General features: G+C 44.3%; 1 protein-coding gene across 1 annotated transcript in view; it reads right to left on the bottom strand.

Moving 5' to 3' along the window:
* Window positions 1-3027: 3027 nt before the first annotated feature.
* NCALD (neurocalcin delta) overlaps window positions 3028-25787 on the bottom strand; it is a 60567-nt gene continuing 37807 nt past the window's right edge. Inside the window, exons 2-4 of the mRNA XM_009965511.3 lie at window positions 20248-20644; window positions 13128-13233; window positions 3028-12831 (exon numbers count right to left, since the gene is read on the bottom strand). Coding sequence (XP_009963813.1) covers window positions 12734-12831; window positions 13128-13233; window positions 20248-20625 — 582 coding nt within the window. The 5' untranslated portion in view covers window positions 20626-20644 and the 3' untranslated portion in view covers window positions 3028-12733. The remainder of the gene's footprint in view (window positions 12832-13127; window positions 13234-20247; window positions 20645-25787) is intronic.

Here is a 25787-nt window from a genome sequence, read left to right as displayed (position 1 = left end):
AGTGCCCAGTGACAGGCCCAAAGGCAATGGGCACAGGCTGAAATGCAGGAGGTTCCCTCTGAACATCAGGAAACACTTTTTTACTGTGAGGATGACCAAGCACTGGCACTGGTTGCCCAGAGAGGTTGTGGAGTCTCCATCCTTGGAGATACTTAAGAGCTGCCTGGACACAGTCCTGGACAACCAGCTCTAGGTGGTCCTGCTTGAGCAGGAGGGTTGGACCAGATGACTACCAGAGGTCCTTTCCAACCTCAACCATTCTGTGTCATGTTGGAGTGCCCTGGGAACCCAGCTGGAAGCACTGGCACTAACATCTTTGGAGTCCAGGGCACCTGGGATGAGATCCTTCCCTGCATCTGCTCCTGCTGTGCCTTGCGTGCCCAAAGCACTGAAGCATACCTGGCCACGCATCTCGCAGTAAAACATTTTCATTCACCATTTTATTCTCCACCAGTTGGCTTTGTCTTTTCAAACAAGAATCCAGGAGGTGAGAACGTCTAAGTGGGAAATTGCTTGGGAAAGCATTTACCTCAGCAAAGGGAGGCTGCCCAAGCAGCAGGAGGCAGCCCTGTCTTACCATGGGGCGAAATTCAGTGCTCCTGCCGAGGACAAGTCCTGAGTGGGACAAGCTGCCGTGGAAGAGCCAACCCCTGAGATCTCTCTTGTGCCAGGCAGAGACCAGACCTGAGCAATGAGGAAAGTTAATTCACCTGAAATGTCTTCGCCAGCAGAGTGTTGGCTCCAAGAGCCCAGCTTCTTCCACCCTTTCCCCATCCCCATCCAAGCAAAACTCATCTAGTTGTATCCAGCTCTAAGAGCCTTTTCACAGCCACCAAAGGTTTCAAAAAAAAAAGAACTTTCCATGTGTGCTTGGCATTTTCTAATAATTTTGAAAAGTATTTGTCAGCTGTTTGTTTGTGATACGGCAGCAGGGCTAGGGACTAGGTGCTTGGTGAGTATGACCTACTAACCAAGAGCTGAAGAGGTCTTCCCAGATGCACTGGGAACTAGAGACTCATTTCCCTCCCACCACATGCTCTTTGCCCTGATGACAGTCTCCAGTGCAGCCTGTGTTCCCCCACCACCCGTCTGCAGTTGGTACCTGAGCTACAGCAGAAACCAAAAGCTGCATGTATATAAAGTCATATATATATATATATGGTGGCAGGCATGGGACTGGCTGCAGTGCTGGTAGCCCCCATGGACAAGCTCACAGCCCATGGTGCTGCCCCTGCCCCTGTGGTTCTTTAGTCCAGCAGATTTTGGGGAGTTTCTTGGGGGCTTTTCCAGGCCCCAGGGATAGTATCTGGACAAGCAGTTCAGGGTGAGCCAGGAGCAGCTCCCATGGGGCTCTTTAAAGTAATCACGTTTCCTGGGTACTGCCTGTGACAGATATTTAATCGTGTTTTATAGGAAGAAATTTTACTGTGTAGCTCTTAAAAATGTGAATGCTTTAACGGCTGAGTGGTTGGAAGTGCTGTCTGTGAGGCTGTGGAGAGTGAGGAAAGTGTGTTGGCCGGTGGGAACTGCTGCACCCACAGCGTGCTCAGGAGCGTTTCTGGCATGGCTGAGTGAGGGTTTTGCAAGGTGACCCACAAGGTCTTTAAGAAAAACTGACCGTCTCCTAGGAGAGGGGACCAAAACACCCCTCTTCTAGCTCTTGACTGACTCTTTAGGGGACTCCATAGGGCAGCAAAGCTGTGTTTTTCAGCACCTTCCCAAGCTCTCAGCTCCATTTGTGTTGCCAAAACAGGTGATTGACTCCAGACTGTGCTCTTTCCCACATGGAGCCACATCCAGGGCCCACAGGGTCACAGGGTCTTGGGTCTCCTCCACCCTGAGGCGGCGGGAGGGACAGTCCTGGGCTGCAACATGTGCTCAGGTGCTTGGTGGTGGCCACCACCTGAAGCCAGGCTCTGCGCTGGGAGCCTGTCCACATCCCTGACCTGGGACGGAAGCCTAGGGCTTTGCACAGGGAGACACACGGGCCAGCAAAGGCAGTAAGTGGAGGATTTTAGCACCCCTATGCAAATAAACACCTTACACCCCTGCCTTTTTTACACCTTAATGCTAAATATTATTATGACCCTAATGGAAGGGTGAGTAGAGCGTGTATCCCAGGGAGTCTGGCACCCTGGAAGCTCATGTAATAACGCCAGTTTGAAGGTCCACTGAACACGCAGGATGCCTGGATGATGTAACTGATGCTGCATCCAGGCTCCAGCCTGTTTCAAGCCCATATTAATGTGCAATTCCATAAATAGGCTGGGTTTTTTTTTTAATCTCAAGAGGAAACAGGCACTGGCTTCAGTTACCTTCCAGCGGGATTTAAACTACTCTTAGCACCCTGGTGCTAATCCCAGCTTGAAATTTAACCTAGGTAAAAGTTTGAGGAGTTTAAGGAGCACGCACAGGAGCGTGAGCCAGCCCCTGGCAGAGCCTGGCTGAGGCTGGCAGGAGCCCCTGCAGTGCTGGGCTCTACTGCCGCCCCATGAAGCCATGTCCCAGAGCAACTAACCACAGCTACCACCCTACCAAGCTGTGGTACCTCCCCGCATCCTTCCCCCCTGGCAGTTTGCTAGTCATTCCGGGATTAAAAAATGCCCTAAACCTGGAGAGGGATTTATCTACAGCAGGGAAAGCTCCCATCAGCCAGCTAAGATGGCCTTTCCAGCTCCGGAGGGTTAGAGCTCTCAGCTTCGTGCTGCCCTTCCTTTCCTTTTATAAACCACCCCGTGTTATCTCGCTCTGTGCCTGGCTGCCAGCAATAGCCGCTGGAGGAAAAACTGTTTTAGCAGCGGAGAGTCCAGCCGGCTGCAACGTGCCGGCACAGCGCCCGTGCACGGCTTAAGCCCTCGTTAAACCCTCCAGACTGGCCTGGCCAGCTGCTGCCCCGCTGCCCGCGGCGGTGAGCAGGCCAGGACAGCAGGCAAAGGCTTCTCTGAGGTTTGCTCAGCGCGCCGTGGGGCTACCTGAGGCCTTAAGGCTCCGGTGTGAAGGGATTAACAGCACGTGGCACATCACAGCTAGCTGCAGCAGAATGTTTATTAGTAGGAAAGAACATTTAGGGGATTTCAGTAGGAGAATTTGTTTGAACCATTGGTATCCACCATACACTGGTTTTCATCAAGATTGTTCAAGGTTACATATTTATATAAGAAAACAAAATAATTCCTATTTAGGTGCAATTAGTAATTCCAGTATGAAAAAGCACCATGTCACAAAACAGTTTACAATACAAAAGTCTTCAAAATCTAACATTTAAAAACAATATTTGTTCAACAGTAATAACAATACAGTAAAAAAATTCTTATTTCCCTTCAAACAATACTGCTTATATATTTTGGCACTGAAAAAGAAACTATCACAAACGCGCCTTTTTAACCACACAATGCTGTTTTGTGAGTGTCTATATAACAAGGAAAAACATGCTTTTGAAGTCAGTCATTTTGCCAGGTGCAGTTTGAACTGCTTTCTCCATTAAAAAGAAAAAAACTAAAAGAAAAAAAAAAAAAAAACAACAACTCCTAAGCTGCAGCATGTCTTGTCTTTTGGCCCAGGACACGATCTGGAGAAGCATCTCTCAGACTCAATCCTCTGAGTAAGTCAGCTCTGCCTGAAAGGCTGAATCTGAGCCCCTCTTCTCTCTGCAGACCTGACAAGAAACGTAGACCTAAGCCCCCAAGTCGGTCCTGTCTTTTAGGGACTGACCCCAAGTTCTCGCTATATTAAGCACCCCAATAAAATTCTGACCCCAATCATGCCACTCAGGCTCTTTTTTTCCTTAGTTGCTTAATTCCTCAAAATTTTAGTTAATTAATTTTAAAGTCACTTGCACAAATGGTCTTAAAATGTGAACCCATCGGTTTCGTCCCGGTATAGCCAGCAGTGCCAAGGAAAACCGAGTGTGCACGTGGGTGAGCTAAGGGATAAGGAAGCCTGGTGCTGGGGCCAGCAGGGTGCCCCGGGTTAGGGGACCTTCCTCGAGGTCTCCTCCTGGGGCTGGGACTGGCACACAGGACAGGAGGGGGAAGCTTGAGTCTGAGAGAGGGTAAGACAGAAAACTAGACTTTTCAGGAAGAATTAGTTTCCACTCAAAACTGACCCCTATTAAAACGAGAACGCAGGTACTATGCTCCAGGTGAAACACCTGTGTTGTGTGCAGCTATGACAGCCCTTGAAAAAGGCTGATTCTAGTGAACATGCAGTCAGTCCTTGGTGCTATCTCTAAAAGCTGAACAATAACAAAAAAATAAAATCACTTTAAATAGTTTTTACATCTTACAACAAAGATGCCACTACGAAAACACAATAGTATCACACATTAATTAGTACAGTCTTAAAAATGCAAACCAACACTGGTAAGACTCCCATACATTCTGCATATCGTATGTACAGAAGAGAACATCTTCTCGAGAGGAGAGGACAGTCATAGAGAGATAATTTTTTTTTTTTTTCTGAGTACGTTGCGTAATACAAATACCTTATCAGCATAAGAAAATTTTACTCTGACACTAAGAGTTCAGGAAAGGTCCTAACTGGAAATTAATAGCAGGGGGAACAGTGCGCGTGCTGGGGGCACAAAACACATACACAACCCTCCACCAAATTCTCCATCTCCTCTGATGGCCTGATCATCTACTTCCATTTTATTGGGTAGGTTTAATGTGTCACGCTGCGGGTACATGCTCCCAAAGCATGCAACAACACAGGGCCGAATCCTGAGAGTTGCCCTTAGTCTTCCTGAAGGCATCTCATCTCACCTCTAGATGTTCCTTCCGTGGCCTTTGCCTGTCTGAGAACTGGCTGGAGACTCGGAATATCACCAGATGAGCTTACAGCAGAACCAGAGGGGAAAATTAACACATCACGATAGCTATAGGCAACTACACGCAGGATGCTAGCAACTCTAGACAGCCATAAGAAAAATATGCTGACCAAATTAATTTAATTCATAGTCATCCCTCTCCTTTCTAATTTGTAAAAGTCTTCCTTAGGATATGTAGGTTTGCTTACCAAGTATTCATCTAGAGAGGTATCTAATTTTGTCAAGATACAGGATATGCTGAACTCCATGCTGCTGCAGTTAGTATGCCCTTGGTAGCTTATTTAGTTTTCGTATCTCTACTCTATACTGCAACGTAGAAACAGCCTGAGGGAACAGAGATGAGAAAGCTTTCCCTGCGGAATGGTCATGGACTTAAATGGGAACTGGACAGTTGGATCCATTCAGCTTTTGGCCATGGTTTATCTCAATTTATTAGTCTCTACAGCATCAAAAATACCTGCCCAAATTTACACAAACAAATGTATAACTATTTACTTTTGCATCCATCACATCATTCACTCTGCAATATGTAAAAATCAAAAGGTATCAAGTACTTCTTTCAGAGAAAGCTGATATTGGTCACCTCGGGTTCAAGAGCAAAGTAAAACTGAATATACAAATATTAACTACAAGACTGCTTGGATGGAATTGAAGTGAGCAAGTGGAAGAGATAAGCATATCAAAATGCAGTTCAATCTCTCCTTGTAGCAAATGTGTAGACAAAAAATAATCCCTAACCTAATTAAGCACTTAATTTTTACTAGGCACAGTGAGCCCACCTTGCTGGCATTTGCTCAGGCAGCTCTGCTCTTGGGGTCATTGGGACTTCTGCTAGCATATGAGCTAAACAACGGGCAGGGCTGAATCTAAGAGGATCCAAAATAAATAAATAGATCACAAACACAGCTAAAACATGAATAAGGAAATTAAACATAAAATACCAAAGAAACATGATCTTGTAGAGCAATCATATGACTGACATGGAGTACAATGTCTTTAGTAAGCTTCCTTAGATCTTTATCAGATTGAAACTCTGGTTTTGTTTTTTTCTTTTTCTCTCAGATACTAATAAAAACTATTTAATTGCCCTGGAAATGGGAATAAACTAATGACAGAAAATAAAAAGGTGGTCATGGCAAAGAACTGCAAGTTCTCCCCAAAACAACTGCAGAGGACCCATTAATCTTCCCTCTGAATGCAGCCAATTAACAGCACAAACAAAGCTTAGAATTAAGAGGATTTTCTCAGGTGGGTTTACTAATCACTATCATCCCATTTGGTGGGGGAATGTGAGGCCAACCCTGAATACCTTGTCCCCAGGGAGGAGAAAACCAGCGGTCACACCCTCAGCACGTGTTTTTGACAGATGGCAGGGAGAGTTTCTGTCTGACATTACTGCACCAAAATTATCTCTTGGTCCACACCATCTGGGTGCTCTAGGCAGCATTGGGGCACCACACGCTGAATGGTGATGCACAGGAAGATGCTGCTCCTGCCTGGAAGAAATCAGATCTCTGTGGTACAAACCACAGGAGTGGAGAGCGAGCACCAGTCAGGTTCAGTTTGCCGTGCCTTGGCAAACACATACACAATAATGAAAACCACATTGTTCCAGAGGTTCAGTGTGTTCTTGAAATGTTTAATACTGCCATTACTTAATAATAGGAAATAGTGTGGTTGGCAAGGTACACACAGGAGGGCCAAAGGCTGGGAACCATGTCAGAAGTTATTCTAAATGCCTGGCTCTTCCAGATGTCAAGGGCTGGTGTTAGTTGTTCACTCACACAGAGAGTAGGGATGGAAACTGGGAGGTGGGCACAAAGCCTTGGAGAGATGGACATCCTGAGCGCCTGCCCTAGGAAGGTGAGAACATCTTTGGTATAAGATCAGGGCAAGAAGGGAAGATCAAAGATTTGTCTCAGCTGCACAGTAAGTGAACACTACAGAGAGGGTGGCTGTCATGTGCTTTGAGACTGGGGAAGCATTCTGCAGGCTGAATAAACTCAGATGACAATCTCTGTGGCAGAACCCAGAGTCCCCAGCCTTGGCAGAAGGTGACGGGGGGTCAAAGAAGCCCAGGAGGTCCCACAGACTGGGCTGGCACAGAGGAGCTATTCTGTGCTGGCTATTGCTAAGGGATTTTCACCCTGTGAATTCAGACCCTGATCTAAAGGCAGCGATGTCTCTTACAGTTTTTAATTTCTCTAGTCTTTTCACATTATTCACTACATCCTAAGGTGGGGTTTTTTGCCTTGTTTATTGTGCACTGGTCAGCATTTTACATGAGATAGCTTAATCCCAACTATACATATGAAAATAACACTTATGACCTGTGGGAACAATGAGGAAATCAAATCTGTCCTTTGCAAAAAGCCCCTCCCATCTGGCCTTGCCAGCTGTTACTTGTCAAAATATGGAGACTATATCTGAAAAGCTTTATATGTTATCCTGTGAAAATCCTCACCCCTGACACAACTTCTCAGTATGGATGATTTGGAAGCAACAACAACAAAAGCCAGGCTGGGGTAAGGGGTGCTGCTAACTGAGATCCATGGCAGCCAGGGATGGTTTCTACAAGGGACGAGAAGACTGACTTTGCATCCAACTGATCGTTCTACTGCTTTGAATGCCAGAGCCACCTAACAGCTTCTGCAGCCCCTCAACGATGCTCTCGATTTCTAGTGTCACCGCTTTCCATGCCAATTTACAGACCCTGCTGCTTCTTCCTTCCATGTGCTTAAAACACAGCTGTTCTTCTAACCTTCCCTGGCCTGCAAAATGGCACCTGGGCTTTGAGAGTCAAACGGAACTTTCCCTTCTCGTCTACCACAACTGGGAAGAAAGCTCCTGCAGGCAATGTTTTACCCTCAGTTACACTTAGGAAGTGCCTTATGCTCCTCCTGGGAGCTGTTTGTTCAACTCCTAACTGGGGCACAGCAAACAGCTCTGTTGTTTATATGTAAGAAAGAGCAGATTTATTCTACTCCTGCAGCTGCATGTTCATGCTGAAGGTATTTAAAAGTGTATTTTGTCAGCACCTCTGACTGAATATGCATCAGACAGAGCTGCTGCTCTAGAAGGTGCCATTTCTGGTCTAGCCCTATCTCAGAGCACATCACACCACGAGTCTGACATATCACTGCTTTGTATCTTATCTGCCTACTGCACAGTCAATGGAAAACTCCGCATGCAGCTCTGAGCGTTGCTCAGCTGTCTGACACTTGCCAAGTTTCTCTGCATTTCTAAGCACAAGTTCTGCCTGCGATACCAAGGAAACAGACTTCCCCCACTTTAAGACTCCTACATGAGATCCCACCCAGTAAGACACAAAGCAAAGAATGCATCCCAAATGATTGTGCAAAAGGCAGGTGAAATATTATTCTCCACCGGTCCTGCACCAGTTACCTGACACCTAACTCCTGAGCCCAAGGACCACCTCTCCAGGAAACCGAGGGAGCACCATGAGAAAGACAAAAGGAGGTGCTGTCGTAGCAGGTGTTCAGGAGGTCTTGTCCAGCCCTCCCCTCTGCTTGTTTCACTTGGTGCTTGTATGCTAGGCTTCAAAAGCAAACTCTTTTGAAGGATGCCTCCTTTATCCTGACCGTGCTATATTGCTATCAAGTTGCATCTTCACCAGTGTTGCTAAAAAAAAAAAAACAAAACAAAAAAAAAACAGAGAGAGTTTTAAAAGAAGGGAGACATCTGAGCTCAGGGTTTTCATTCTGAGGCAGGAGATTCCCTCCCCACCGCCACGTGTCCCCAGGCACCTGCCAGTTGTCACCGTGTTCCCCAGTTCACATGTACTGGGAGACGTATGGCTATGGCCATGTTCTCATCTCGGCTTAGTCTGCAGATTAGGGCTCAACATCAAGTTACCACAGTTCACCAAGTTTCCATGAGTCAGCTGAGCTGAGGTTTCTGCCCATGTGTGCACTTTCAGCCCAGAGCAAATGCAAGGTAATGTGACTTAGCCTGGTCTGCAGTGAAAGAAAATTAAGCTAAGGCACATTACTGCACCTTTGCCATCAATGAAGAGTACCTGCTGAAAAGTTTCAGGGCTCAGCTCCCAGGGGCAGTTATTAAACCATGGGGGACTTGGTTATGTGTGACCACTTCTTGTGCTGGTGTGCACGTAGACCTCGTCCAGCTGCAGAAGTTACACACTTCTGGCTTTTGTTTTTATGCAGCAGTGTCTAGAAAATGTGGAGGTCGTGCTTTATAACAGAGAACAACAAAGGACAAAATGCCCAACAGTAAGGTGAAAATCCTAGAAGCTCCTAAGAACAGCAAGAGGAACAGCAGAGCTCCATGTACCTCAGGAACATTCACTGCTGTGAACCCACAAGGCTTCAAATAACGTTGAAACATAGATCTTTCTTCAGTCCTTCTCAAACCATAAGCGTTCACGAAAGCACATGCCTGCTGGTTTTACAAGGGTTGTATTCCCTTTCCCCTTCCCAAAGCACTCTAAACCAAAGACAGGCTGCTGCAGATCACACAAGTCATAGTCCTCACTTCACAACCTCTGGCCCAGTGTTTGGCAAGCTGACTGGGAATGCTGCCTCAATGGGACCGTTATTTTCCATGGATTCAGTCTACATGCGGGATGTACTCACTAGTGCATTTGGACAACACACTGAGTGGAGATTACCTCGTTCACATGCAACTAATACTGGAGAATGCATCTACAAAATTGGGAGGTGATGTGAAATACTATGCGCTGTCTGCCATCCTTCCTGTATGGAAATATTGCTAATTGATCTCTTGAAAGCATCTGACCTGCTGTGCTATTTTATACAGGATAGGTCATTTTTTCTTCAAGAGGTTTATGAAGGCAGTTATGATTGCAAATGCAAATGGCAGCAAAGCAGAAAATTCTAATTCAAGGAGCAGCACACCACTGCTGTCCTGCTGATCTGAGGTCTGCAGATGCTCCTATCACAACTCCAGCTACGGATCACTTTTAACGTACATGCAGAGGCAGAGAAAGAAAGGGATAGTTAATTTAAAACAATACTAATCACCAGTGGTAGTCAGGTAAAAGAATAACCTTAATTCACTCTGTAACAGTTTATACAATAGTCTTATCTCCAGCTACGTCCTCTGCAGCTGTAGGCTAATTCTTATTCTTCCAGCTTTTGTGAACTGTGGGAAGAATTACATCTCCGCCTGGGGTCACATCACAGGTTGTGTTTTCAAACATGTGTTGCACAGTACTAACACGTGAAGTAAGCCTGGCCCCTGAGCCCCACAGCTACTGAGCAAAAACAAACGGAGAGATTAGGTTCAGGGCCAGAAATATAAAACTAAAAAGAGCTAGAATGCAGTTGCTTAAATAAAAGGCAATGTTTTAGAAGTTTCAGTCACATGCAACCGCTTTCACAACACTGAGAGGAAGATGGGGCTGTAGAAAGTATCCAAGTTCACCTCCAGTAAATGCAGGTTCTGTAGGTCTGGGCTGCTTTGGGTCTGGGTGCCTGCACTGAGCAGGTAGGTCAGGAGTTCGGCAGGGTTCCTCTAGTGTCACCCAGTCCTGCCCGCGCAGCGGTGGTGGTGGGAGCACCCCGGGAGCAGCTGGGGCAGTGGGGCTGGTCACCCCCGTCTGACAGAGGGGGTGTGGGTCAGTGCATGGCCCCTGACCTTCCTGCAGCGATCCCCAGCCGTCTGGCCAGCCTCGTCCTGCTGAAAAACAGCCCTCAGAGCACTTCAGAGGGAACATGGCTTTCAATATACGTGCGGTGATGGATACGGGAGAGAGGGCCAGGACCTCTCCAGGTAAAGCAGAAGATTACCTTGAAGAGGATAGGCACAGGCTCTCATTTGAAGGGTTAGATTTGTGCACAGGATGTCTAATGAAGGTTAGGGAGAGATAGGGAACATTTCCATCAACCAGAAGAACTGGTGCAAAATTTGCCAGTGATGCTTGTAGCAGCTAAAAATGCTAGGTATTGAAATCTGTTTCTGTCTGTGGTTGGACCCCTTTTGCTTTCTCATTTTCCCACACACATCTCTTCTCGGTATTTTGATTACTATAACGGGAATTTATCATGAACTGGATTTCTGACATTATTTGAGACAAAGGTGTGTGCCTGAATACATTTATTGAGTGTAATTAGCCACTCATAATCATTTTACTACAACTGATTAGCCATGTTATTTTCAATTTATTTTTATTTTACTTTCATATGCTCTGCACTTCATACCTGGCAAAGCAAATGGTATGGAAAAATTAAGTCTAGGATTTTTTCTTTCGGTTATTGTACATGCTAGATAGTGTTCAACAAAAAATTATTCATACCTGGCTACTTATTCTTGACTTCTAATTAGTACTCAGCTAATCATCATCTGCAAATCAGACTTATTTTACTTAGTTTATTTCAAATTAAGGCTACTGGGGATTAGCATCTACAAGGTCACTTGACAAAATGCCAACCCTGCCTGTCAGACAAAGGTTACTCTAATGAGCTCATGAATTCCCAATGCTGTGCACTGCCTACATGGGTACCTCTCCAACAGGATCACAGAGCAGACTTTAGCTAATGACAGATTAATGCCAATTTAGTCAGCGTAATTCGTCCTGTCGCTAAAGCTTTTCTGTTGCAGCAGCACTTGTAAAGTTCCTAAGAAATCCCACGTATGTGTACTAGCTTTGCATACAATAACTTTGACCAAAGGATAAAGCTTTGCAGCAGCAAATTTCAGAACTCCTGCATCTAGGTGAAAAGATAAACATTCAACATTTCTCTCAAGAGCTGATCTTTTTTTTTGTTTTAATTTTTATATATATAAATATACCATAAAGCGTACCATTTCCTTGTTTCAGTACAGATTTTTTTAACTTTACTAAAATAAATGAAATATAAATGCTACAATTTTATGTTTAAAACAAGTTTTGATGACAGCCTTCCCCTAAGAGCAGGCCCTGAAACTCTGTTAGCTACATGGAGAGAGACAAAAACACCCCCAAAACTTCATACTGTGCAAGAGCATTCAGAACAGCAGACGTGCCTCAGCTGGAGCTGCTGGCAGGTGTCCGTGAGTTCCTCACGTGATGTCCACTCTCCTTAGTAGACACTGCTTTATTACTAACCTGAAAATTTCACATTCAGTATGTATTTCCCTTAAATTCATTGTCAAGACCCAGTTTTCCACACCTGTGTCTGCCTTTGCTGATCCCAAATGGCAAGAGGTATTGTCAGTTGTGGATTTGGGGATCAGGATTGCAAATTCCTTGCAAAATTTTCAGATAAAGCCATGTGAAATCAGCCACTGTAAACCTAGTAAAAAAAAATCGACCTTTGCTTTTTTCCCTTCTCCTTCCCAACCTGGAAAATGTTCACAGCATTGTAACAATGAGGCATAGGAGCAGGGGAGTGGACGATACACCCTGCACGTTTTGCACTTTCATACTTCTTCCTGAACCTGTCTCTGACCTTAACTGGTGCCTCCTGGACAAGAGAGGAGGTTCCAGGTGAATCCTACCCCACCCATCACAACCCCTTTGGTTCAATCTGTACTACACTTTCAGGTCCTGCGGGTGAATACTTAGCTAATAAAACAGCAATCTAAAATCTGTCAGTGTGTCTTGCTGCCAAGGGTTTTCTTGTTGGTTTACTCCTTCTCAACGCTTACTTTCCAAAACAGACACGTTAAAACAAAAAAACAAAACAAAATCTTTAAAACAATGATAACACCACAATATCTGTTTAAAACAGTACTGCCCGTGCTCTGGACAAATTGTTAAGAGCAATTCAGCATTCTTATAATTAATCCACAACAAAAGAAGCTATAAGATGCCACAAATGAAGGCATAATTGGCCGTACAGAGGCAACACTACCATGAATGTTGTTTGGCAAGGAAAAAAAAAAAAAAAAGCAGATACATAATTCATCCAAAGAATGGGTTCAGAACTGCCCGGCGCTGCTGGGATCACACTGCAGGAGACGGACTATGGACGGATCACTCTTGGCTCCTCGGATGAACTCTTCCAGAGAAAGCTTTCCTAGAAAAGAAACACGTTTGCTTAGCGCACGTGGTGGGTCGCAGCACACCTGCCAAGCCTCTGGACAAGCACAGTGGAAGGAACCTGGGGGGGCCCCAAGGATAATCCCTGAGAAAGCAACCCTGCAAGGTGAAGCCCTGCCTGCCTGCACCCCACTGGCTGTGGATGGAGGTGACTTTGCCTGGGCAGCCGAAGGGGGAGTGGTGGGTTTGAGGGGTTGTCCCATGTGGGCAGAACACCCCAGCCACCCAGCATGGGGGCAGAGGCGGCTGCCCCGGCGTCTGGAGGGTGCCTACCATCACGGTTGGTGTCCATCTGGCGGAAGATCTTCTCTGTCCTCTTCTCTGGTGTCGACTCGTCTTCCGGCATCTTCATTACAGAAGAAACCATCTTATAGATTGCCTGTGTGATATGACAGGATCAAAGAGCTGGTAAGAAACACATTATCTTAATGCAGGGGTGTGATTATCTTCTGGTGATGGAAATAGGCAGAAAATATCTCGGGAACGTTGGCTGGGACCTGCTTTCTGAATGCTGAAGGGAGATGGGTGGCACCAGTAGTACATGCAGCTGCCGTCTTCAGTGGGATGCTCATTTATGAAATACTGTGTTTCCTTATTTAGTCACGGTCGAACGCAATCTGGGTTTGGACCGAGGTTACATTTTTCCTTATTAAACCAGTCCTCAGATGAATTTATCACTTGTACAGCACATGAGGCAATGGCAGCTCCCAGTGCCTGGGGGAATGATAAGACCACTGAGGTCTTGCCCCACGCTGTGGAGTGTCTCTGTGCTTCGGACACCCTGGTTCTGTCCTCACCACCCCCAACCCCTCACCTTGCGTTTTCTTCCCCCCATCTCCTTTCTCTCCCACCTTGGTCAGCATCCTGCCTGCGGGGAGGACAGTGACTCACTCCCTGCATTTTCCATGTGTCACAGATAATGAAGGCTTGATCAGCAAGGAGGTGGCCTTTTCCTTGGGGGTTGGTGTGCATGCACAGCTCAAAACCCCATTCACAATTTGTTCCACAGAGAGCAGATGTTCTGGTCCCACACAACACTGGTGCCACCCGTAACTATTCTCTGCCCAGACAAATCCATTAGTCACGTACGGCACTAGCTGCCCCTAAAAGAGAAGTAACATTAATTTTTAAACAAGGATGAGTAGTTGTCTCTGAACCGGTTATCCAAACGGCGCCTGCAATTGTGAGCATGCGGTACCCGTAAGCAAGTGGGTTTTGTGTTAGATAACTTTACGGTGCCACGCAGCTGGGAGAAGAGCAGCTGCAGCCTGATGGCTGCAGGGTGGTGGCCTTGGGGGAGCCTCTTGGACATTAGGAGAGGCACACATCCCAGCCCAAGGCAGCCTTGCCCTGGTCTGACCAGCTCCTTCTGCTTCCCGTTGCAGCTCGTTGGCCTCTGGCTGACGGATGCTGCACCGGGCAGTCACTTTGCCCTCCATCTGTAGATGTTGGTCACTTTCTTCCACATTCAGATTCTTGCTTCCCCCAACCCAACACAGTGTCTTCAGTGGTCAGTTGATAACTTAGTGCAGACGTGATTGCTTTAGCTATTTGTTCACTGCTTCCTCCTGCTCTGGGAGGGGGGAGTCCTTGGCTCTAGCCCAAGATTGCTCACTGGATCTCCCCTCCCCTCTCTTCCTAATCATGAAGGCACTCTGCCTAGCACGCTCCCATCATCTGGCCCAGGGTCCCCAGGGGACGGCTACCAGGAACGTAACAGCACAGATTCACCAGCTGGAAGATGTCGCTAAGCAGCACAGACATTTTACATTCAGATCAGGGAGCACCCGCTTCCTTGGCCATCTCGCTGCCTTCTCTGCCAGCAGCTCACCTTTCACATCTCCCAGCCTTTAAATAACTTAAAGAGTTACACCCTGAGAAAGTATTTTGACTGTTTAATTAATTATTCATCGCTTTATGCTCAGCACAATCAAACATCTGCTCCCTCAGTTATGTCACCAACACTGTGACTGTGGATTTCCTGGTCTGCCCTCTGGTAAGTCTGTAACACTGGCTACAGACCCGAGCAGGGGAACAGAGGAGAACATTTCAACATGAACAGCTGCTGGCTGAATGGAAAATTGGTGGGCACCCTTTTCATCATCATCATCATCATCATGATTTGCACTGTGGGAGTGCCCAAAGGCTTCCATGAGAATTATCATGCCAGACTACTGGGCAGAGCCTCAGTACAGGCAGGGATGTTGTCTGCACAGCCGTGATCATCTGATACCCAGGAGAACAGAAGAAAGGATGAACATGCAAGCATATGAACATAGGGATGAGGGAGCTGGGGGGAAGGAGACAATAGGGGAAGAAAAAAAAAGAGAGGGTGGACAGTAGGAATTTACACCTTCTTCATCCTCATCGGCATGCAAGGCTTGCAGGGTTTTCAGCAGAGATGAGGTTTATTAATCTGCTAATGTTTAAATATCTTAAGCTGTCCGGCTTTTGTCTGGGGTAGGAAGAGAGGTGGAGGGGTCATTCCCTCACTCTGGGTGAGAAGATGGCAAAGCAGAGAATCTGTATAGAAAGTGTGGGAGGAATGCCCCAGACCGGGAGTGCAGGCATGTTTACCCTGATCAAAGTAACCATAGTAAGAGTATGCAGATTTTTAGGACAAAAAAAAAAAAAGCACTTCAGAATGACTTCATCCTACAGGGTCCTTTTCACAGAGGCGTGTGAAGGGAATAACAGATGAGATATTCTAGGAAAGCCATATGGGAATAACATAGTAAGCGTTCCTTTCATGCTGAAAATGGTTACTCTGGACAAATTCTTATGTCCTTACTCAGGAGTTCAGTGGGAAGTTTTCCCAAAGTAAAAGCCAGCTAAAGCTGATTAAGAATCTTCAGACTTGCCCCATGTTAATTCAATGCAGCTACACAGAGCTCTTTATTGGGTGTTTGAAAGAACAAGCTTTGAAAGGAAGCTGGTTTCATGTGATAATTATGTGAAGCTGGTCTGTACTAACCCTGGGCTGCAACCTGGTACCAAAAGGCTGCAAGAGCTGCACTCCACGTGGAGGATGACTCCTCGGCCTCGTAGCATGTGGGCTGAAAGCCATTGGTGGCATTTAGTAGGAGAAGGTTTAGAGGTGGTTATCTATCAGCAGCCACCTGAGTCAGGGCGGCTTTCGCAGTTGGAATTCTGTCAGGCAGGCTCCTTACAGCTCCCTGGCACCCCTAAATGCCACCAAGAAATTGTGCCTGCAGAGCCCTGTGTGCATTGCTGGAGCAAGCACGGGCTCCAGCTTCATCTGAACTGGCTGGTTCCCTGCTGAGCTCTCCCCTTTGATTTTCAACCTGCCTGCGGATGAGCGGTGATGGGTGATTTAGAGCAAACCTCACCCCTTTGCCCATTCACACAAGTTTTGCTCCCAGTTGCTGGCTGCCACTGCTGCACTCAGGCCAGAAACCTTGGTGAGGGGCTGCACTTCCCTGCTATACTTGGCAAAGTGTCAAAGAGCTCCTTATGGTGATGGCAGCAATGACAGCACAAATTATCAGTCAATCCTTTTTACTCTGTTGAAATAAATTTTGACAGCTAAAGGTCTCATGAAGTGAATAATTGCCCTGAAAAAATTGCTTTCATCTCAATCTCATGGGGATTTTTGACACTCTCTTTACTGAGAGCCATATCAGCTTCTGCTTCTTCACATATCAGCTTCTGTTTCTTCCTGACTTACAATTAAGCAAGTCCAGTAAGTGAAACGTGTGCTCTGTATTAAACCAAAAGTGTTATTCTTATCTCTCAGCTCAGTATTAACATGCCTTATGACTCCATACAGCGAAAAAAATGTATCCTTAGAACAAGGTTTCCATCTCTTATTCAAACTCTTATTTTAAGAAACTCTCATGATATATGTCCCATTTCAGCAAGGGGAACAAACACAAATCTTCTAGCTGGTTTGCAGCTATTTTTGAGTGGACTGGGCTATTTAGATTATAGGTAAACATATGGGAGATATGAAAAGCATTTCTAGAGCACGAGAATCTGAGAGGATCTGCGGCAAGGTCTGTCAAGAGGGCAGGCTATGAAGCATCTTCCCACAGTACTTTGCTGATGTGCTATGTGTGGTAGATGTAGCAGTATCCCATGGACCTTCTTTGATTAGGCTCTACAATTGTCAGCCCACCACTAAAGTCCTTCAAGTTATGTGATCCTCCAAACTGTGCAGCCAGCTCTATGTGGATGGCTCATACGTGTCTCTAGGCAGGGCTATTTGGAGACCTGTCTAGGGGAGGCGTGGTGAGTCTGTAATAGACTGTGCATATGTGGTTAACAGTACTATGGTAAATGGAACTTAAAGGAATATGGGTGCTTCGTCCTCTAGCCCATTACTCTGCAGAGAAAATGGGCTTCAGAAAGCTATTATGGACCATTCATGTTCATCTCCTTGGCAGATGGCAAGTTTCTAGGGCTGCTGTGGGACATGAAACATCTTAACCTGTACCTCTGCTGTTTCAGTGCTGCTGCTGCTACCACTGTTACTACAAGCACCTTCTTGCAATGCTGAGCAAAAGAGCAATGCCTGTGTTGCCCACAGCACTGTTAGATGAGGCCAGAGCATGAGAAAGGAAATGCAAGTAACTGTCAGCATAGCAGTGAAAATCACTATGGAGAGAGGTCTTTCAAAGCACAAAGAAAAGCAGACTGGAAAAGAAGAAGAGCATGCCGTGCCCTGATGTTATTTAAGATGCAGTAATCCCACAGTAATAGGGACAGTGTTTTTCTGTGAAACTAAGACTTTTAGATTGATGGTACTTCTTTCAGCGTTCATTTTGATGTATTGTCTCATGCAAAAATCCCAGTGGAAACGTAATAAATCCTACTGTATCAATATGCAAATGTATGCTAGCTAAGGGACTTGTAATAGGTTCCTCTGAGATATATATCAGAGATATGAGAGAGTTCTGTTTTTCACTATCAGAAGGACTGTGACGGCTGAGGGGCCCCAGGAAGACATTTGATACAGAATCCTGTCTGTCCATATTAAAAAATAATAATCTTTCATAAATGAAAGTGATAGTTGTTAGCTGTTTTTTTTTTGTTTTGTTTTGTTTTTTTTTTTTTTTTATAAGTCTAATCACTCTGCATCAAAGGAACCTCTCAATAAAGCAAGAAAATGTGTTTATCTGTTCCAGTTTCACACATCAGCCAAACACGCTTCCAGAGACTATGCAACAAATCCTACCCCACTGGGAGGAGCTACGGGTGATCAGTGCTATACAGGAAGCTCACGATGACCATAAAAAATTGGAATAAGAGAAGAGGCTGAAATCTACAAGCACATTGCCTCATGGGAAGCTCCATCACAGAAAGGGCTTTACTGACTGTAAACCCACTGATGGTTCATGGTGCAGAAATGGCTGTTTCTCAGGCATAATCGATTTTTGTGTGGTGCCCCAAAATGTGGGGTGAGGGTAAATGAGAGAAAGCATCGCTCAGTTGAGTTTCAGGTGTGACCTGAAAGGAGGAGAGAGCCAAACCTCCCAAGGAGTGCAGTGGGAGGGCTGGAGTGCCAGATTGAGGGCTGTACACTGTCAAAACGTTGCTCTGGGTTGGATATATAAATTGACAAAATGCCACACTACACTAATCCCTAAGCTGCAGTTTCATTTGATGGTAGCATCGTGGTTGTAAAGGACAATGCTGCAATTTGGTACCAACACAACTGTGAAGAGGAGGCAGAGCATTTCAGCCTCTAATCGTGCTGGTGAACAGATCCATGGTGACTGAAAAAAACCTGCTGGTTTTGCTGGTCCTCGCTTGGATTGCTACAGAGAATTCATCCTCTGATCTTTTAATTAAATTTGACACGAACACATCTGTGGCATTGTTCTCCATGTTTGCAAATGTTCTGGTCCAGGGGGTTTGTGCTGCCATTCAGCACTGAGGACTTCCCGGCTACCTGACATCAGCAAGGGGTCCTGTGGTCCCTGGGGCATCTCCTCCTCCAGAGGAGCAGGCACTTGCTTGGGTTTGGCTCTGTGTTTGCTTTGTACTTTGTTAGATCTGTTGGGATTCTCTTTGTTTTCTCATGAGGAGAAATACAGCTAGGAAAACAATAATTGATAGCCTGTTTACCCTACCCGGGGGAGAGGAAGATTTGTAAGGAACAGAGTATCTTCTAATGCAAATATTCCATGGGGTTTGTCATGGCACACAGACAGGGAGGTCTCTGTGCCTGAATGCAATCCTGCTCTTTAACTCAGACACAGGAGCACAAAACAGAATAACTGAAAGACTACACAACAAGCCTGCATTTGCATCTGAGCTTTGTATCTGGTCTTGCTGAAGCAGTGCAAGTGCTGGTGTTAGCTACTGTCTGGAGGACATGAGACAGAGCCCTGGTAGAAGGACAAAGGCACCACACGTTAGGCTGACTCTGTACACGTGGTTTGCCATCACAGCCTGTAATTTGTGTGCATTCCTTTCCCTTGATTTCCAGCACAAATATAAGTCTTAATAATACAGTACATAGTTAGCACTTCAAAATTTCCAGGGCAAGAAAGGATCTGGATAACAGGCTTTCTTTTTTTTTTTTTTTAAAAAAAAAACCAAAACAAAACAAACCAAACCAAAAACAACAACAAAAAAACAAAACAAAACAAAAAAAACCAACCAAAAACCTAACAGCACTGCATTATACAGATTCAAGCTGTGTAAATATACTACCGTATCAAAAATTTTGTGAAGCTTTCAGCAGTGACGTGCCTCAAGGGTAAAAACATGTTAGAGGAAGCCAAAGTGAGGTGGGACTCCTAATAACACCACAAGAAAATGCATCCAAAGAAGCTGTGTATAGAAACATCATCTACCCAGATAAGGTTTGTCTATACTGGCAACTTAATATGAAGACAGCTAGAATGATGTTAAGTATGCAGACCTCACTGGAATTAGTCAAACAGACACTTTTTAAAATATGTGAGCTAGTTCTTTATAACAGCATGATTTCAAAGTAGATTTTTTTCTTATTCTGGAGGGAGCCTTCCTTCCTTAAAAGTACACTAGCTTGTTGATTTAAGATACTACTTGGTCCAACTGTAATTAATTGTAACTCATTAACAGTGATTTCCCAGAGGACAGAATCATATTTATCAGCAGGTAAGTTGCTGTGCTCCAGCCCAACAGAACTCCCAAGGGAGAATTTCCCACACAGCGTGTTGCTCTGGAAAAGCTTGCAATGGATATCAAATGCTGTAGTTTGACTTGTGACACGATCCTTGCCAAATGAAATAACAATTTATATTCAAGCCGTTACACGGAGAACCAAGATCATAAACCCCCAAATGCTGCCAGAGTTTTTAATTCAGTGTCTTATTGCAACATTGCCTCATAATCTACTTGGAAGGAGGGAGGCCAGGGGTTGCCTCTGAGCAGCACGTACCTGCACGATTTCCAGCATCTCTGACTTGCTGATGTAGCCGTTCCCATCGAGGTCATACATGCTGAATGCCCACTTCAGCTTTTGCTCCAGTTTACCTCTTGACGTTACACTCAAGGCTATGATGAATTCTCTGAAATCTATTGTTCCATCTCCATTGGCGTCAAAAGTGCGGAATACATGTTCCGCAAACTTAGAAGCGTCCCCATAAGGGAAAAAGTTCCCATATATTTTTTTAAACTCCTCCATTGATAAATGTCCACTTGGACAGTCTCTCAAGAAGCCTTTGTACCACTCCTGGATCTCGTGTTCTGTAAAGTCTGTACTTTCTAGCAAATCTTGCATGACTTCAGGGCGTAGTTTGCTGTTTTGCTTTCCCATATTGGTGTCAAAATATTACCTGCAGAGGAAAACCAAACACATAGGAATTATTACTATTATTAATTATTAGTAACTATCAGCTTGGAGGCTGTAGAAGAAGAGTAAGGTGGATTCTGAGTTTTCTGATGATAGTTCACTCTTGGGAATCAATTGAAACTTTGGGCAGTGTCCACTACATGAATATACTCTGAAAAAATGAAAAAGCCTAATCTACATGTTGATTACATTGTCTTTTCATAGTCTGGAGAACTGTAATTGCGTTGAATTTATTACCATCCTACCTTGCCTTTGAAAACACGAGGCAAGCAACAGATGTTGCAAGGCGTAGCTGACCAGTAGCTGTGTGTTGCAGAACACCCTCCATCCCAGTCACCCAACTGTCTCGAGGACCTGACATGAATGAGATATATACATTTTTTTTTTTTTTGTACCTCTGGTGGAAACCAGGTTGCTACAAAGGGCTACGTTCCCTTGCTCTTGCTCCAATATAGGATCAAGGTGCATCTGCAGTGTTCACTGAAACCAGGAGCTCCAAACACCTTTTAAATATATCTTTAAGGCCAGAATCTGAGCAATACACAAGTTGCCTCTCTTGTTTGGCATGGACCAATTCCCATTTTAGTTCAAAATGCAGATAAAATCCAGAAAGATTTTATCAATGGTGGTTTCCCCCACCCTGAACTATTACTGTATTTTTTAATTCTCCTTGTAGCCAGAAATTGGATCTATTACTAAGTAATAGTAATGTGGGTGGTCACAGCTCTTTGAAAAAACCCTCTAAAAAAACAAGGAGGAGAAAAAAAAAAGTACCCAGACAACAAAATTGGAAATTCGTTTCCCTTAAATTAACCATTAAGAAGTATTATTGGATACAGCTTCTGCTAAATCACCTTAATTATATTTTATTTAAGGCAAGTTGCTACATATCACATTGTGCAGCAGATTCACTAATGACTGATGCCCTTTGGGGTTTAAGTTTTGAAGCCTGAGTGTGTTGGCTCTAAAAGGAAACATCATCAGTTTTACTGGAAGCTTAGCATTATACCTGAGTTGTGGGAAGCTATTCTCTATTAACAGAAACCTGCCTGAGAATTTGTCATGGGGGTGACAGTCACAGCTAAGATCTGATGTATGGATAATGTAAGTAGAATTGCAAAATAATTTATACAAGATTTCCACACTGTTGTCAGAATGGAGTCTCCGGGCCACAGAGATGGATTTATTAATGGTGTCTGGAGTGGGTAATGAGCATTCAGTAAAATGTTCTTTCTAGACCAAGGTAATACTTTTAAAAAATTAAGAATAATACAGTATCATTACATGTCAGAAGCAGCTAGTGAGAAATGTACCACCATTTGAAGCTAATCTACTGTTTCTTCTATTTGGCACTGAGAAGAGATTGAGGCTCCACGGTGTTGATGTTAATTGTTTCCTGTGGTGAGAAGCTCCCCTTCTCCCCAAGGTGGATTTGAACTCCCCAAGGCAGCTAGAGGACTGATTCCTTAATAGCCTGTGTTCTTGGACCAGAATGACCAAAAATCTTTATTTCTCAAGGCTAAAATAGTGGGATCTATCCTAGCTCTATCTGTGTCTCCACAGGATCCACTGATGTCTGTTTGGTAACTAGATATTTTGTCTAAACTCTTTGCATACACAGTTGGTGGAGAATAAGATCCCCTGTTCACAGAGAGGAGGCTGAAAGGAGTGAGGAATCCTGCCCGATGGGACCCTCCGTCTCCTGACCATTTCAGGGACCTGGGTGACTACCTTGATCCAAACAATGTCTTTTCCTCCAAAGTGTCTCCAAAACACTTGGAAAGTGGAAGACGCCACCTCAAAAGCATTTTTTTCTATCGACTTTCCTTCTTTTATCCTGATCAAAACATACTGTGTGGTTTTTAAGTAATACAAGCTCTTAATACCCTGAAAATAGCAAAAAAGTCGCTGTTTTATAGGCCTGGTCCAACAGCTGCTGAGGCAGCTGAAGGTTGTGTTGCCTTCAGCGGGTGTTGGATGGGGTCCATAATAAACAACCTGGGAATTAGCTGAGCGAACGGATTACATTAGGGCAGCCAGACGGGCTTATGTCAGGCAAAACAACATGAGCAGGGTCTGCCAGCAGGATGGAAAAGCAACTGGACAAGTGAAGTAGCCCGGCTTAGTTTAGAGTGGCACCAGTTTAATAAAAACCAAACCAGTAAAATCCCCAGAGTAGGTAGCAGCTACCCACACCCACAGTCGGCAGCTATTCCACAGCCCCAGGGGCTGCACAGTTTTCAGACCATTAGAGTAGAAAGGGAAGATCTCTGACTAATGTTCAAGCCAGATGCAGTAGGAGTGAACTGGCATTAGCAATATAACCCCTTGTTGCTTTTTTAATATCTCAAACATTTGGAAACGCAAAACTCGGCTTACACACTTCCAGTCCAGAGTCTTTTGAAAAATAAAATAGTGAGGCAACATGCAGGCAGTGGCCTTCAAGAAGTAGCCAGTAAGAACGTGTTTCAGTCCAAATAATGATGCCTTTGTAGCTGCAGGTGCAACATCTTTTTATCAAATAATAAAAAATGCAGAATAACAGAAAATGCTGCATTGCGCTGGTAGGAGCAAAACATCCCAATCAGAAAAATCTATGTTCTCCAGGCAGAAAGGGGGAGCTAACCATATGTGACTTGCAGTAAGGGGTTGAAATTCACAGCCTCTGTGATGCCAGGCAACACAGTCAAAACCAGTAGGATTATTTCTGAGTTCACTTGTGATGAATTTATGTCATGTTCTTTGCCCTCCAGATTGTTTCTTATTAATAGGTGTGCATTAATTCCTTATTCTAGGAACTGTAACAATGGAATTTATTGTGACTGTTCTATCAACAACAGATCAAAATGTTTTTGCAGTCCAAGTACAGAAAATCCCTGAAGACACTCGAAGATCCTTATAATCACTTCATATACTGCTGCCTGCCTCTTCAGGATAGATTAGATTATGGGCAGAGTATGGTGAGCTAAGAGAATGTCAGCTAATAATGACAGCAATAAATGCACAGAATTAAATAAAATTGGATCTGATTTTAGGCATTATTTCACACTTTATTACCTCTGTAGATCATCCAAATTTCTAATAAATTATTAAATATTAGAAGTACAGCAACTAAATATTAAACAGCAGTTGAGGTGGCAAAGTGAAAAACTGACAATAATGAGAAATGGATGTTGTAGATATACAAAACAAACACAAATTAAGTGTTTAATGATTATGTGTAATTGCATTTCTATGATTTCTTCCTTGATACAATGGTGTTAGACATAATACATATGAATGACTTCCTATTTGGGACAACAGGACATGCAAAAATATTAAGGTCTTAATTGCGAAGGCTATATTGTTTGGTAAAAGAACATGATGTGTTTATGACTTGAAGGGTTGATACCATTTCAGGCAACAACTACAGAAGATCAGAAAGGAAAGCATCACTGCTGTGTGGTTGCTATGCTATGGGAAGAACCTCTGTTCACTGATTATTGTAGGAAATGTCATAGATGCTGCTCCATAAAGTAAATGCTTAGAGCTTGCTCTAATCAGGTCGAGGTGTGGAGTTTTTAAGACTACACTGAAGACAGAGCTGTTTGACAGACAACAGGTTGTGACAATTCAGCATCTAATAAAATAAATAAATGAAGTAGCGACTGACACCACACTGACTGACTTTCCCTGCAGTGCAGTATATTGTGTGCAGGCAGGACATCGATGCTGTTGCAGCCTTCTCCTCAAACAGGGAGAACTGACTGGACAGAAAGGCAGTGAACACTTATTCTGTCATGTGTGTCTTGTCAGCAGTTTGCTGCTGCTCATTTACAGTTGTTACCTCGATCTGAAACCTCAGGGTAAGGCAAACATATTGCCTGCTTAAGCGACAGCCTCGCAGGAACTGGGAAGCTGTAGCAGCCAAGAGCATGCAGCTAACCCGTTGCTGTGGGAATGCAATGCAAGTATACAACGTATTTCCTTAAAAGAAATCAAATTTATTTTTTCTATTTGGGGTTCCCTATAATAAGAAAGTACTAGCACCAAGTTTCTAACAATGCTCTTGCTCTTCAAATTTGTCACCCATCATATAAAGGCAACCCTTTTGTCTGCCAAAGACAAGACGCCAAACATCTTAATTTTGATTTAGGCTTAAATCTGAAGGAAAGTTCATTGCTGAGAAAAAGTATAATGAGAAAGGGGCACTTGTCCATGAAAGTGTTACTCTAAAAATGGAGGATTTATAATATTGGTACTTCATAACTAACAGGGTACAAAGCACCTGAAAAATGTAAAGAATCAGTTTGAAGACAAGTCCTGCCTGATATATTTCCAGTGGGGATAACAAGGCAAATGACACCATAGGCTTGGCCACAGAGATCAACTATGTAAAAATGAAGGCAGAAAACTTTTCAGAAAAAAGTAGTGAAAGATCCATTTTGTGATTTCAGTGCTATTCCACAATTTAAAATTAGAAAGCACTAGGTAAGAAAACATGAGCTTTAGGGATCAATCTTTCAGTGGCAGATAGAACACTGGGCAATGCAGGAAGTCTTTTACAGAGCCAGTTTATACACTCCTAAAGCTGCAGGATGCACACAGAGGTAATTCTGGGGCATGGATGGAAGAAATTTCAGTAACACACCACTTATCCAGCATAGCTGACAGGCAGTTGGATGATGGACATACCTGTACCAGCTTACTTGACTTAATATGGCTCTGTAATATTACAGAAAACAGGGATGAACCACCTCATTATTCTTTGCTTTCAAAAACTGCTGTTTCTTTGTTTCTTACACGCATAGTCTAACATATTTCTAAGAAATAATCCACTTATGGGGGCAATGCTGTCTTTAACATTTCTAGCACATAATTTGAGAATTTCCCTGAGACTAGTAATCATGGGATTTCAATATCTGCCAAGAAGCTGAAGGAGTTCCTGATGACTGCTGGAATGAACCAAAGGCTGAGTGGGACGACCTCACCCTGAACCAACGCTGCTACCTGACAGTGGGAAGAAGCAGTGCTCCAGCATGAGTCAGACCCCTGTGGCAATTCCTAATGACTTGTCTGTGGCAGGAGTGCTTTCTGCAGACCCTGTTCTCCACTCACCACCACTGCTGTCCTATTTCCCCCAGAGT

The sequence above is a fragment of the Tyto alba genome, unplaced genomic scaffold (assembly GCF_018691265.1).
Source record: "Tyto alba isolate M040663 unplaced genomic scaffold, T.alba_DEE_v4.0 Super-Scaffold_9, whole genome shotgun sequence".
Taxonomy (NCBI): domain Eukaryota; kingdom Metazoa; phylum Chordata; class Aves; order Strigiformes; family Tytonidae; genus Tyto; species Tyto alba.
The sequence above is the reverse complement of the archived record's forward strand: the minus strand, read 5'-3'. Positions and strand labels throughout refer to the sequence as shown.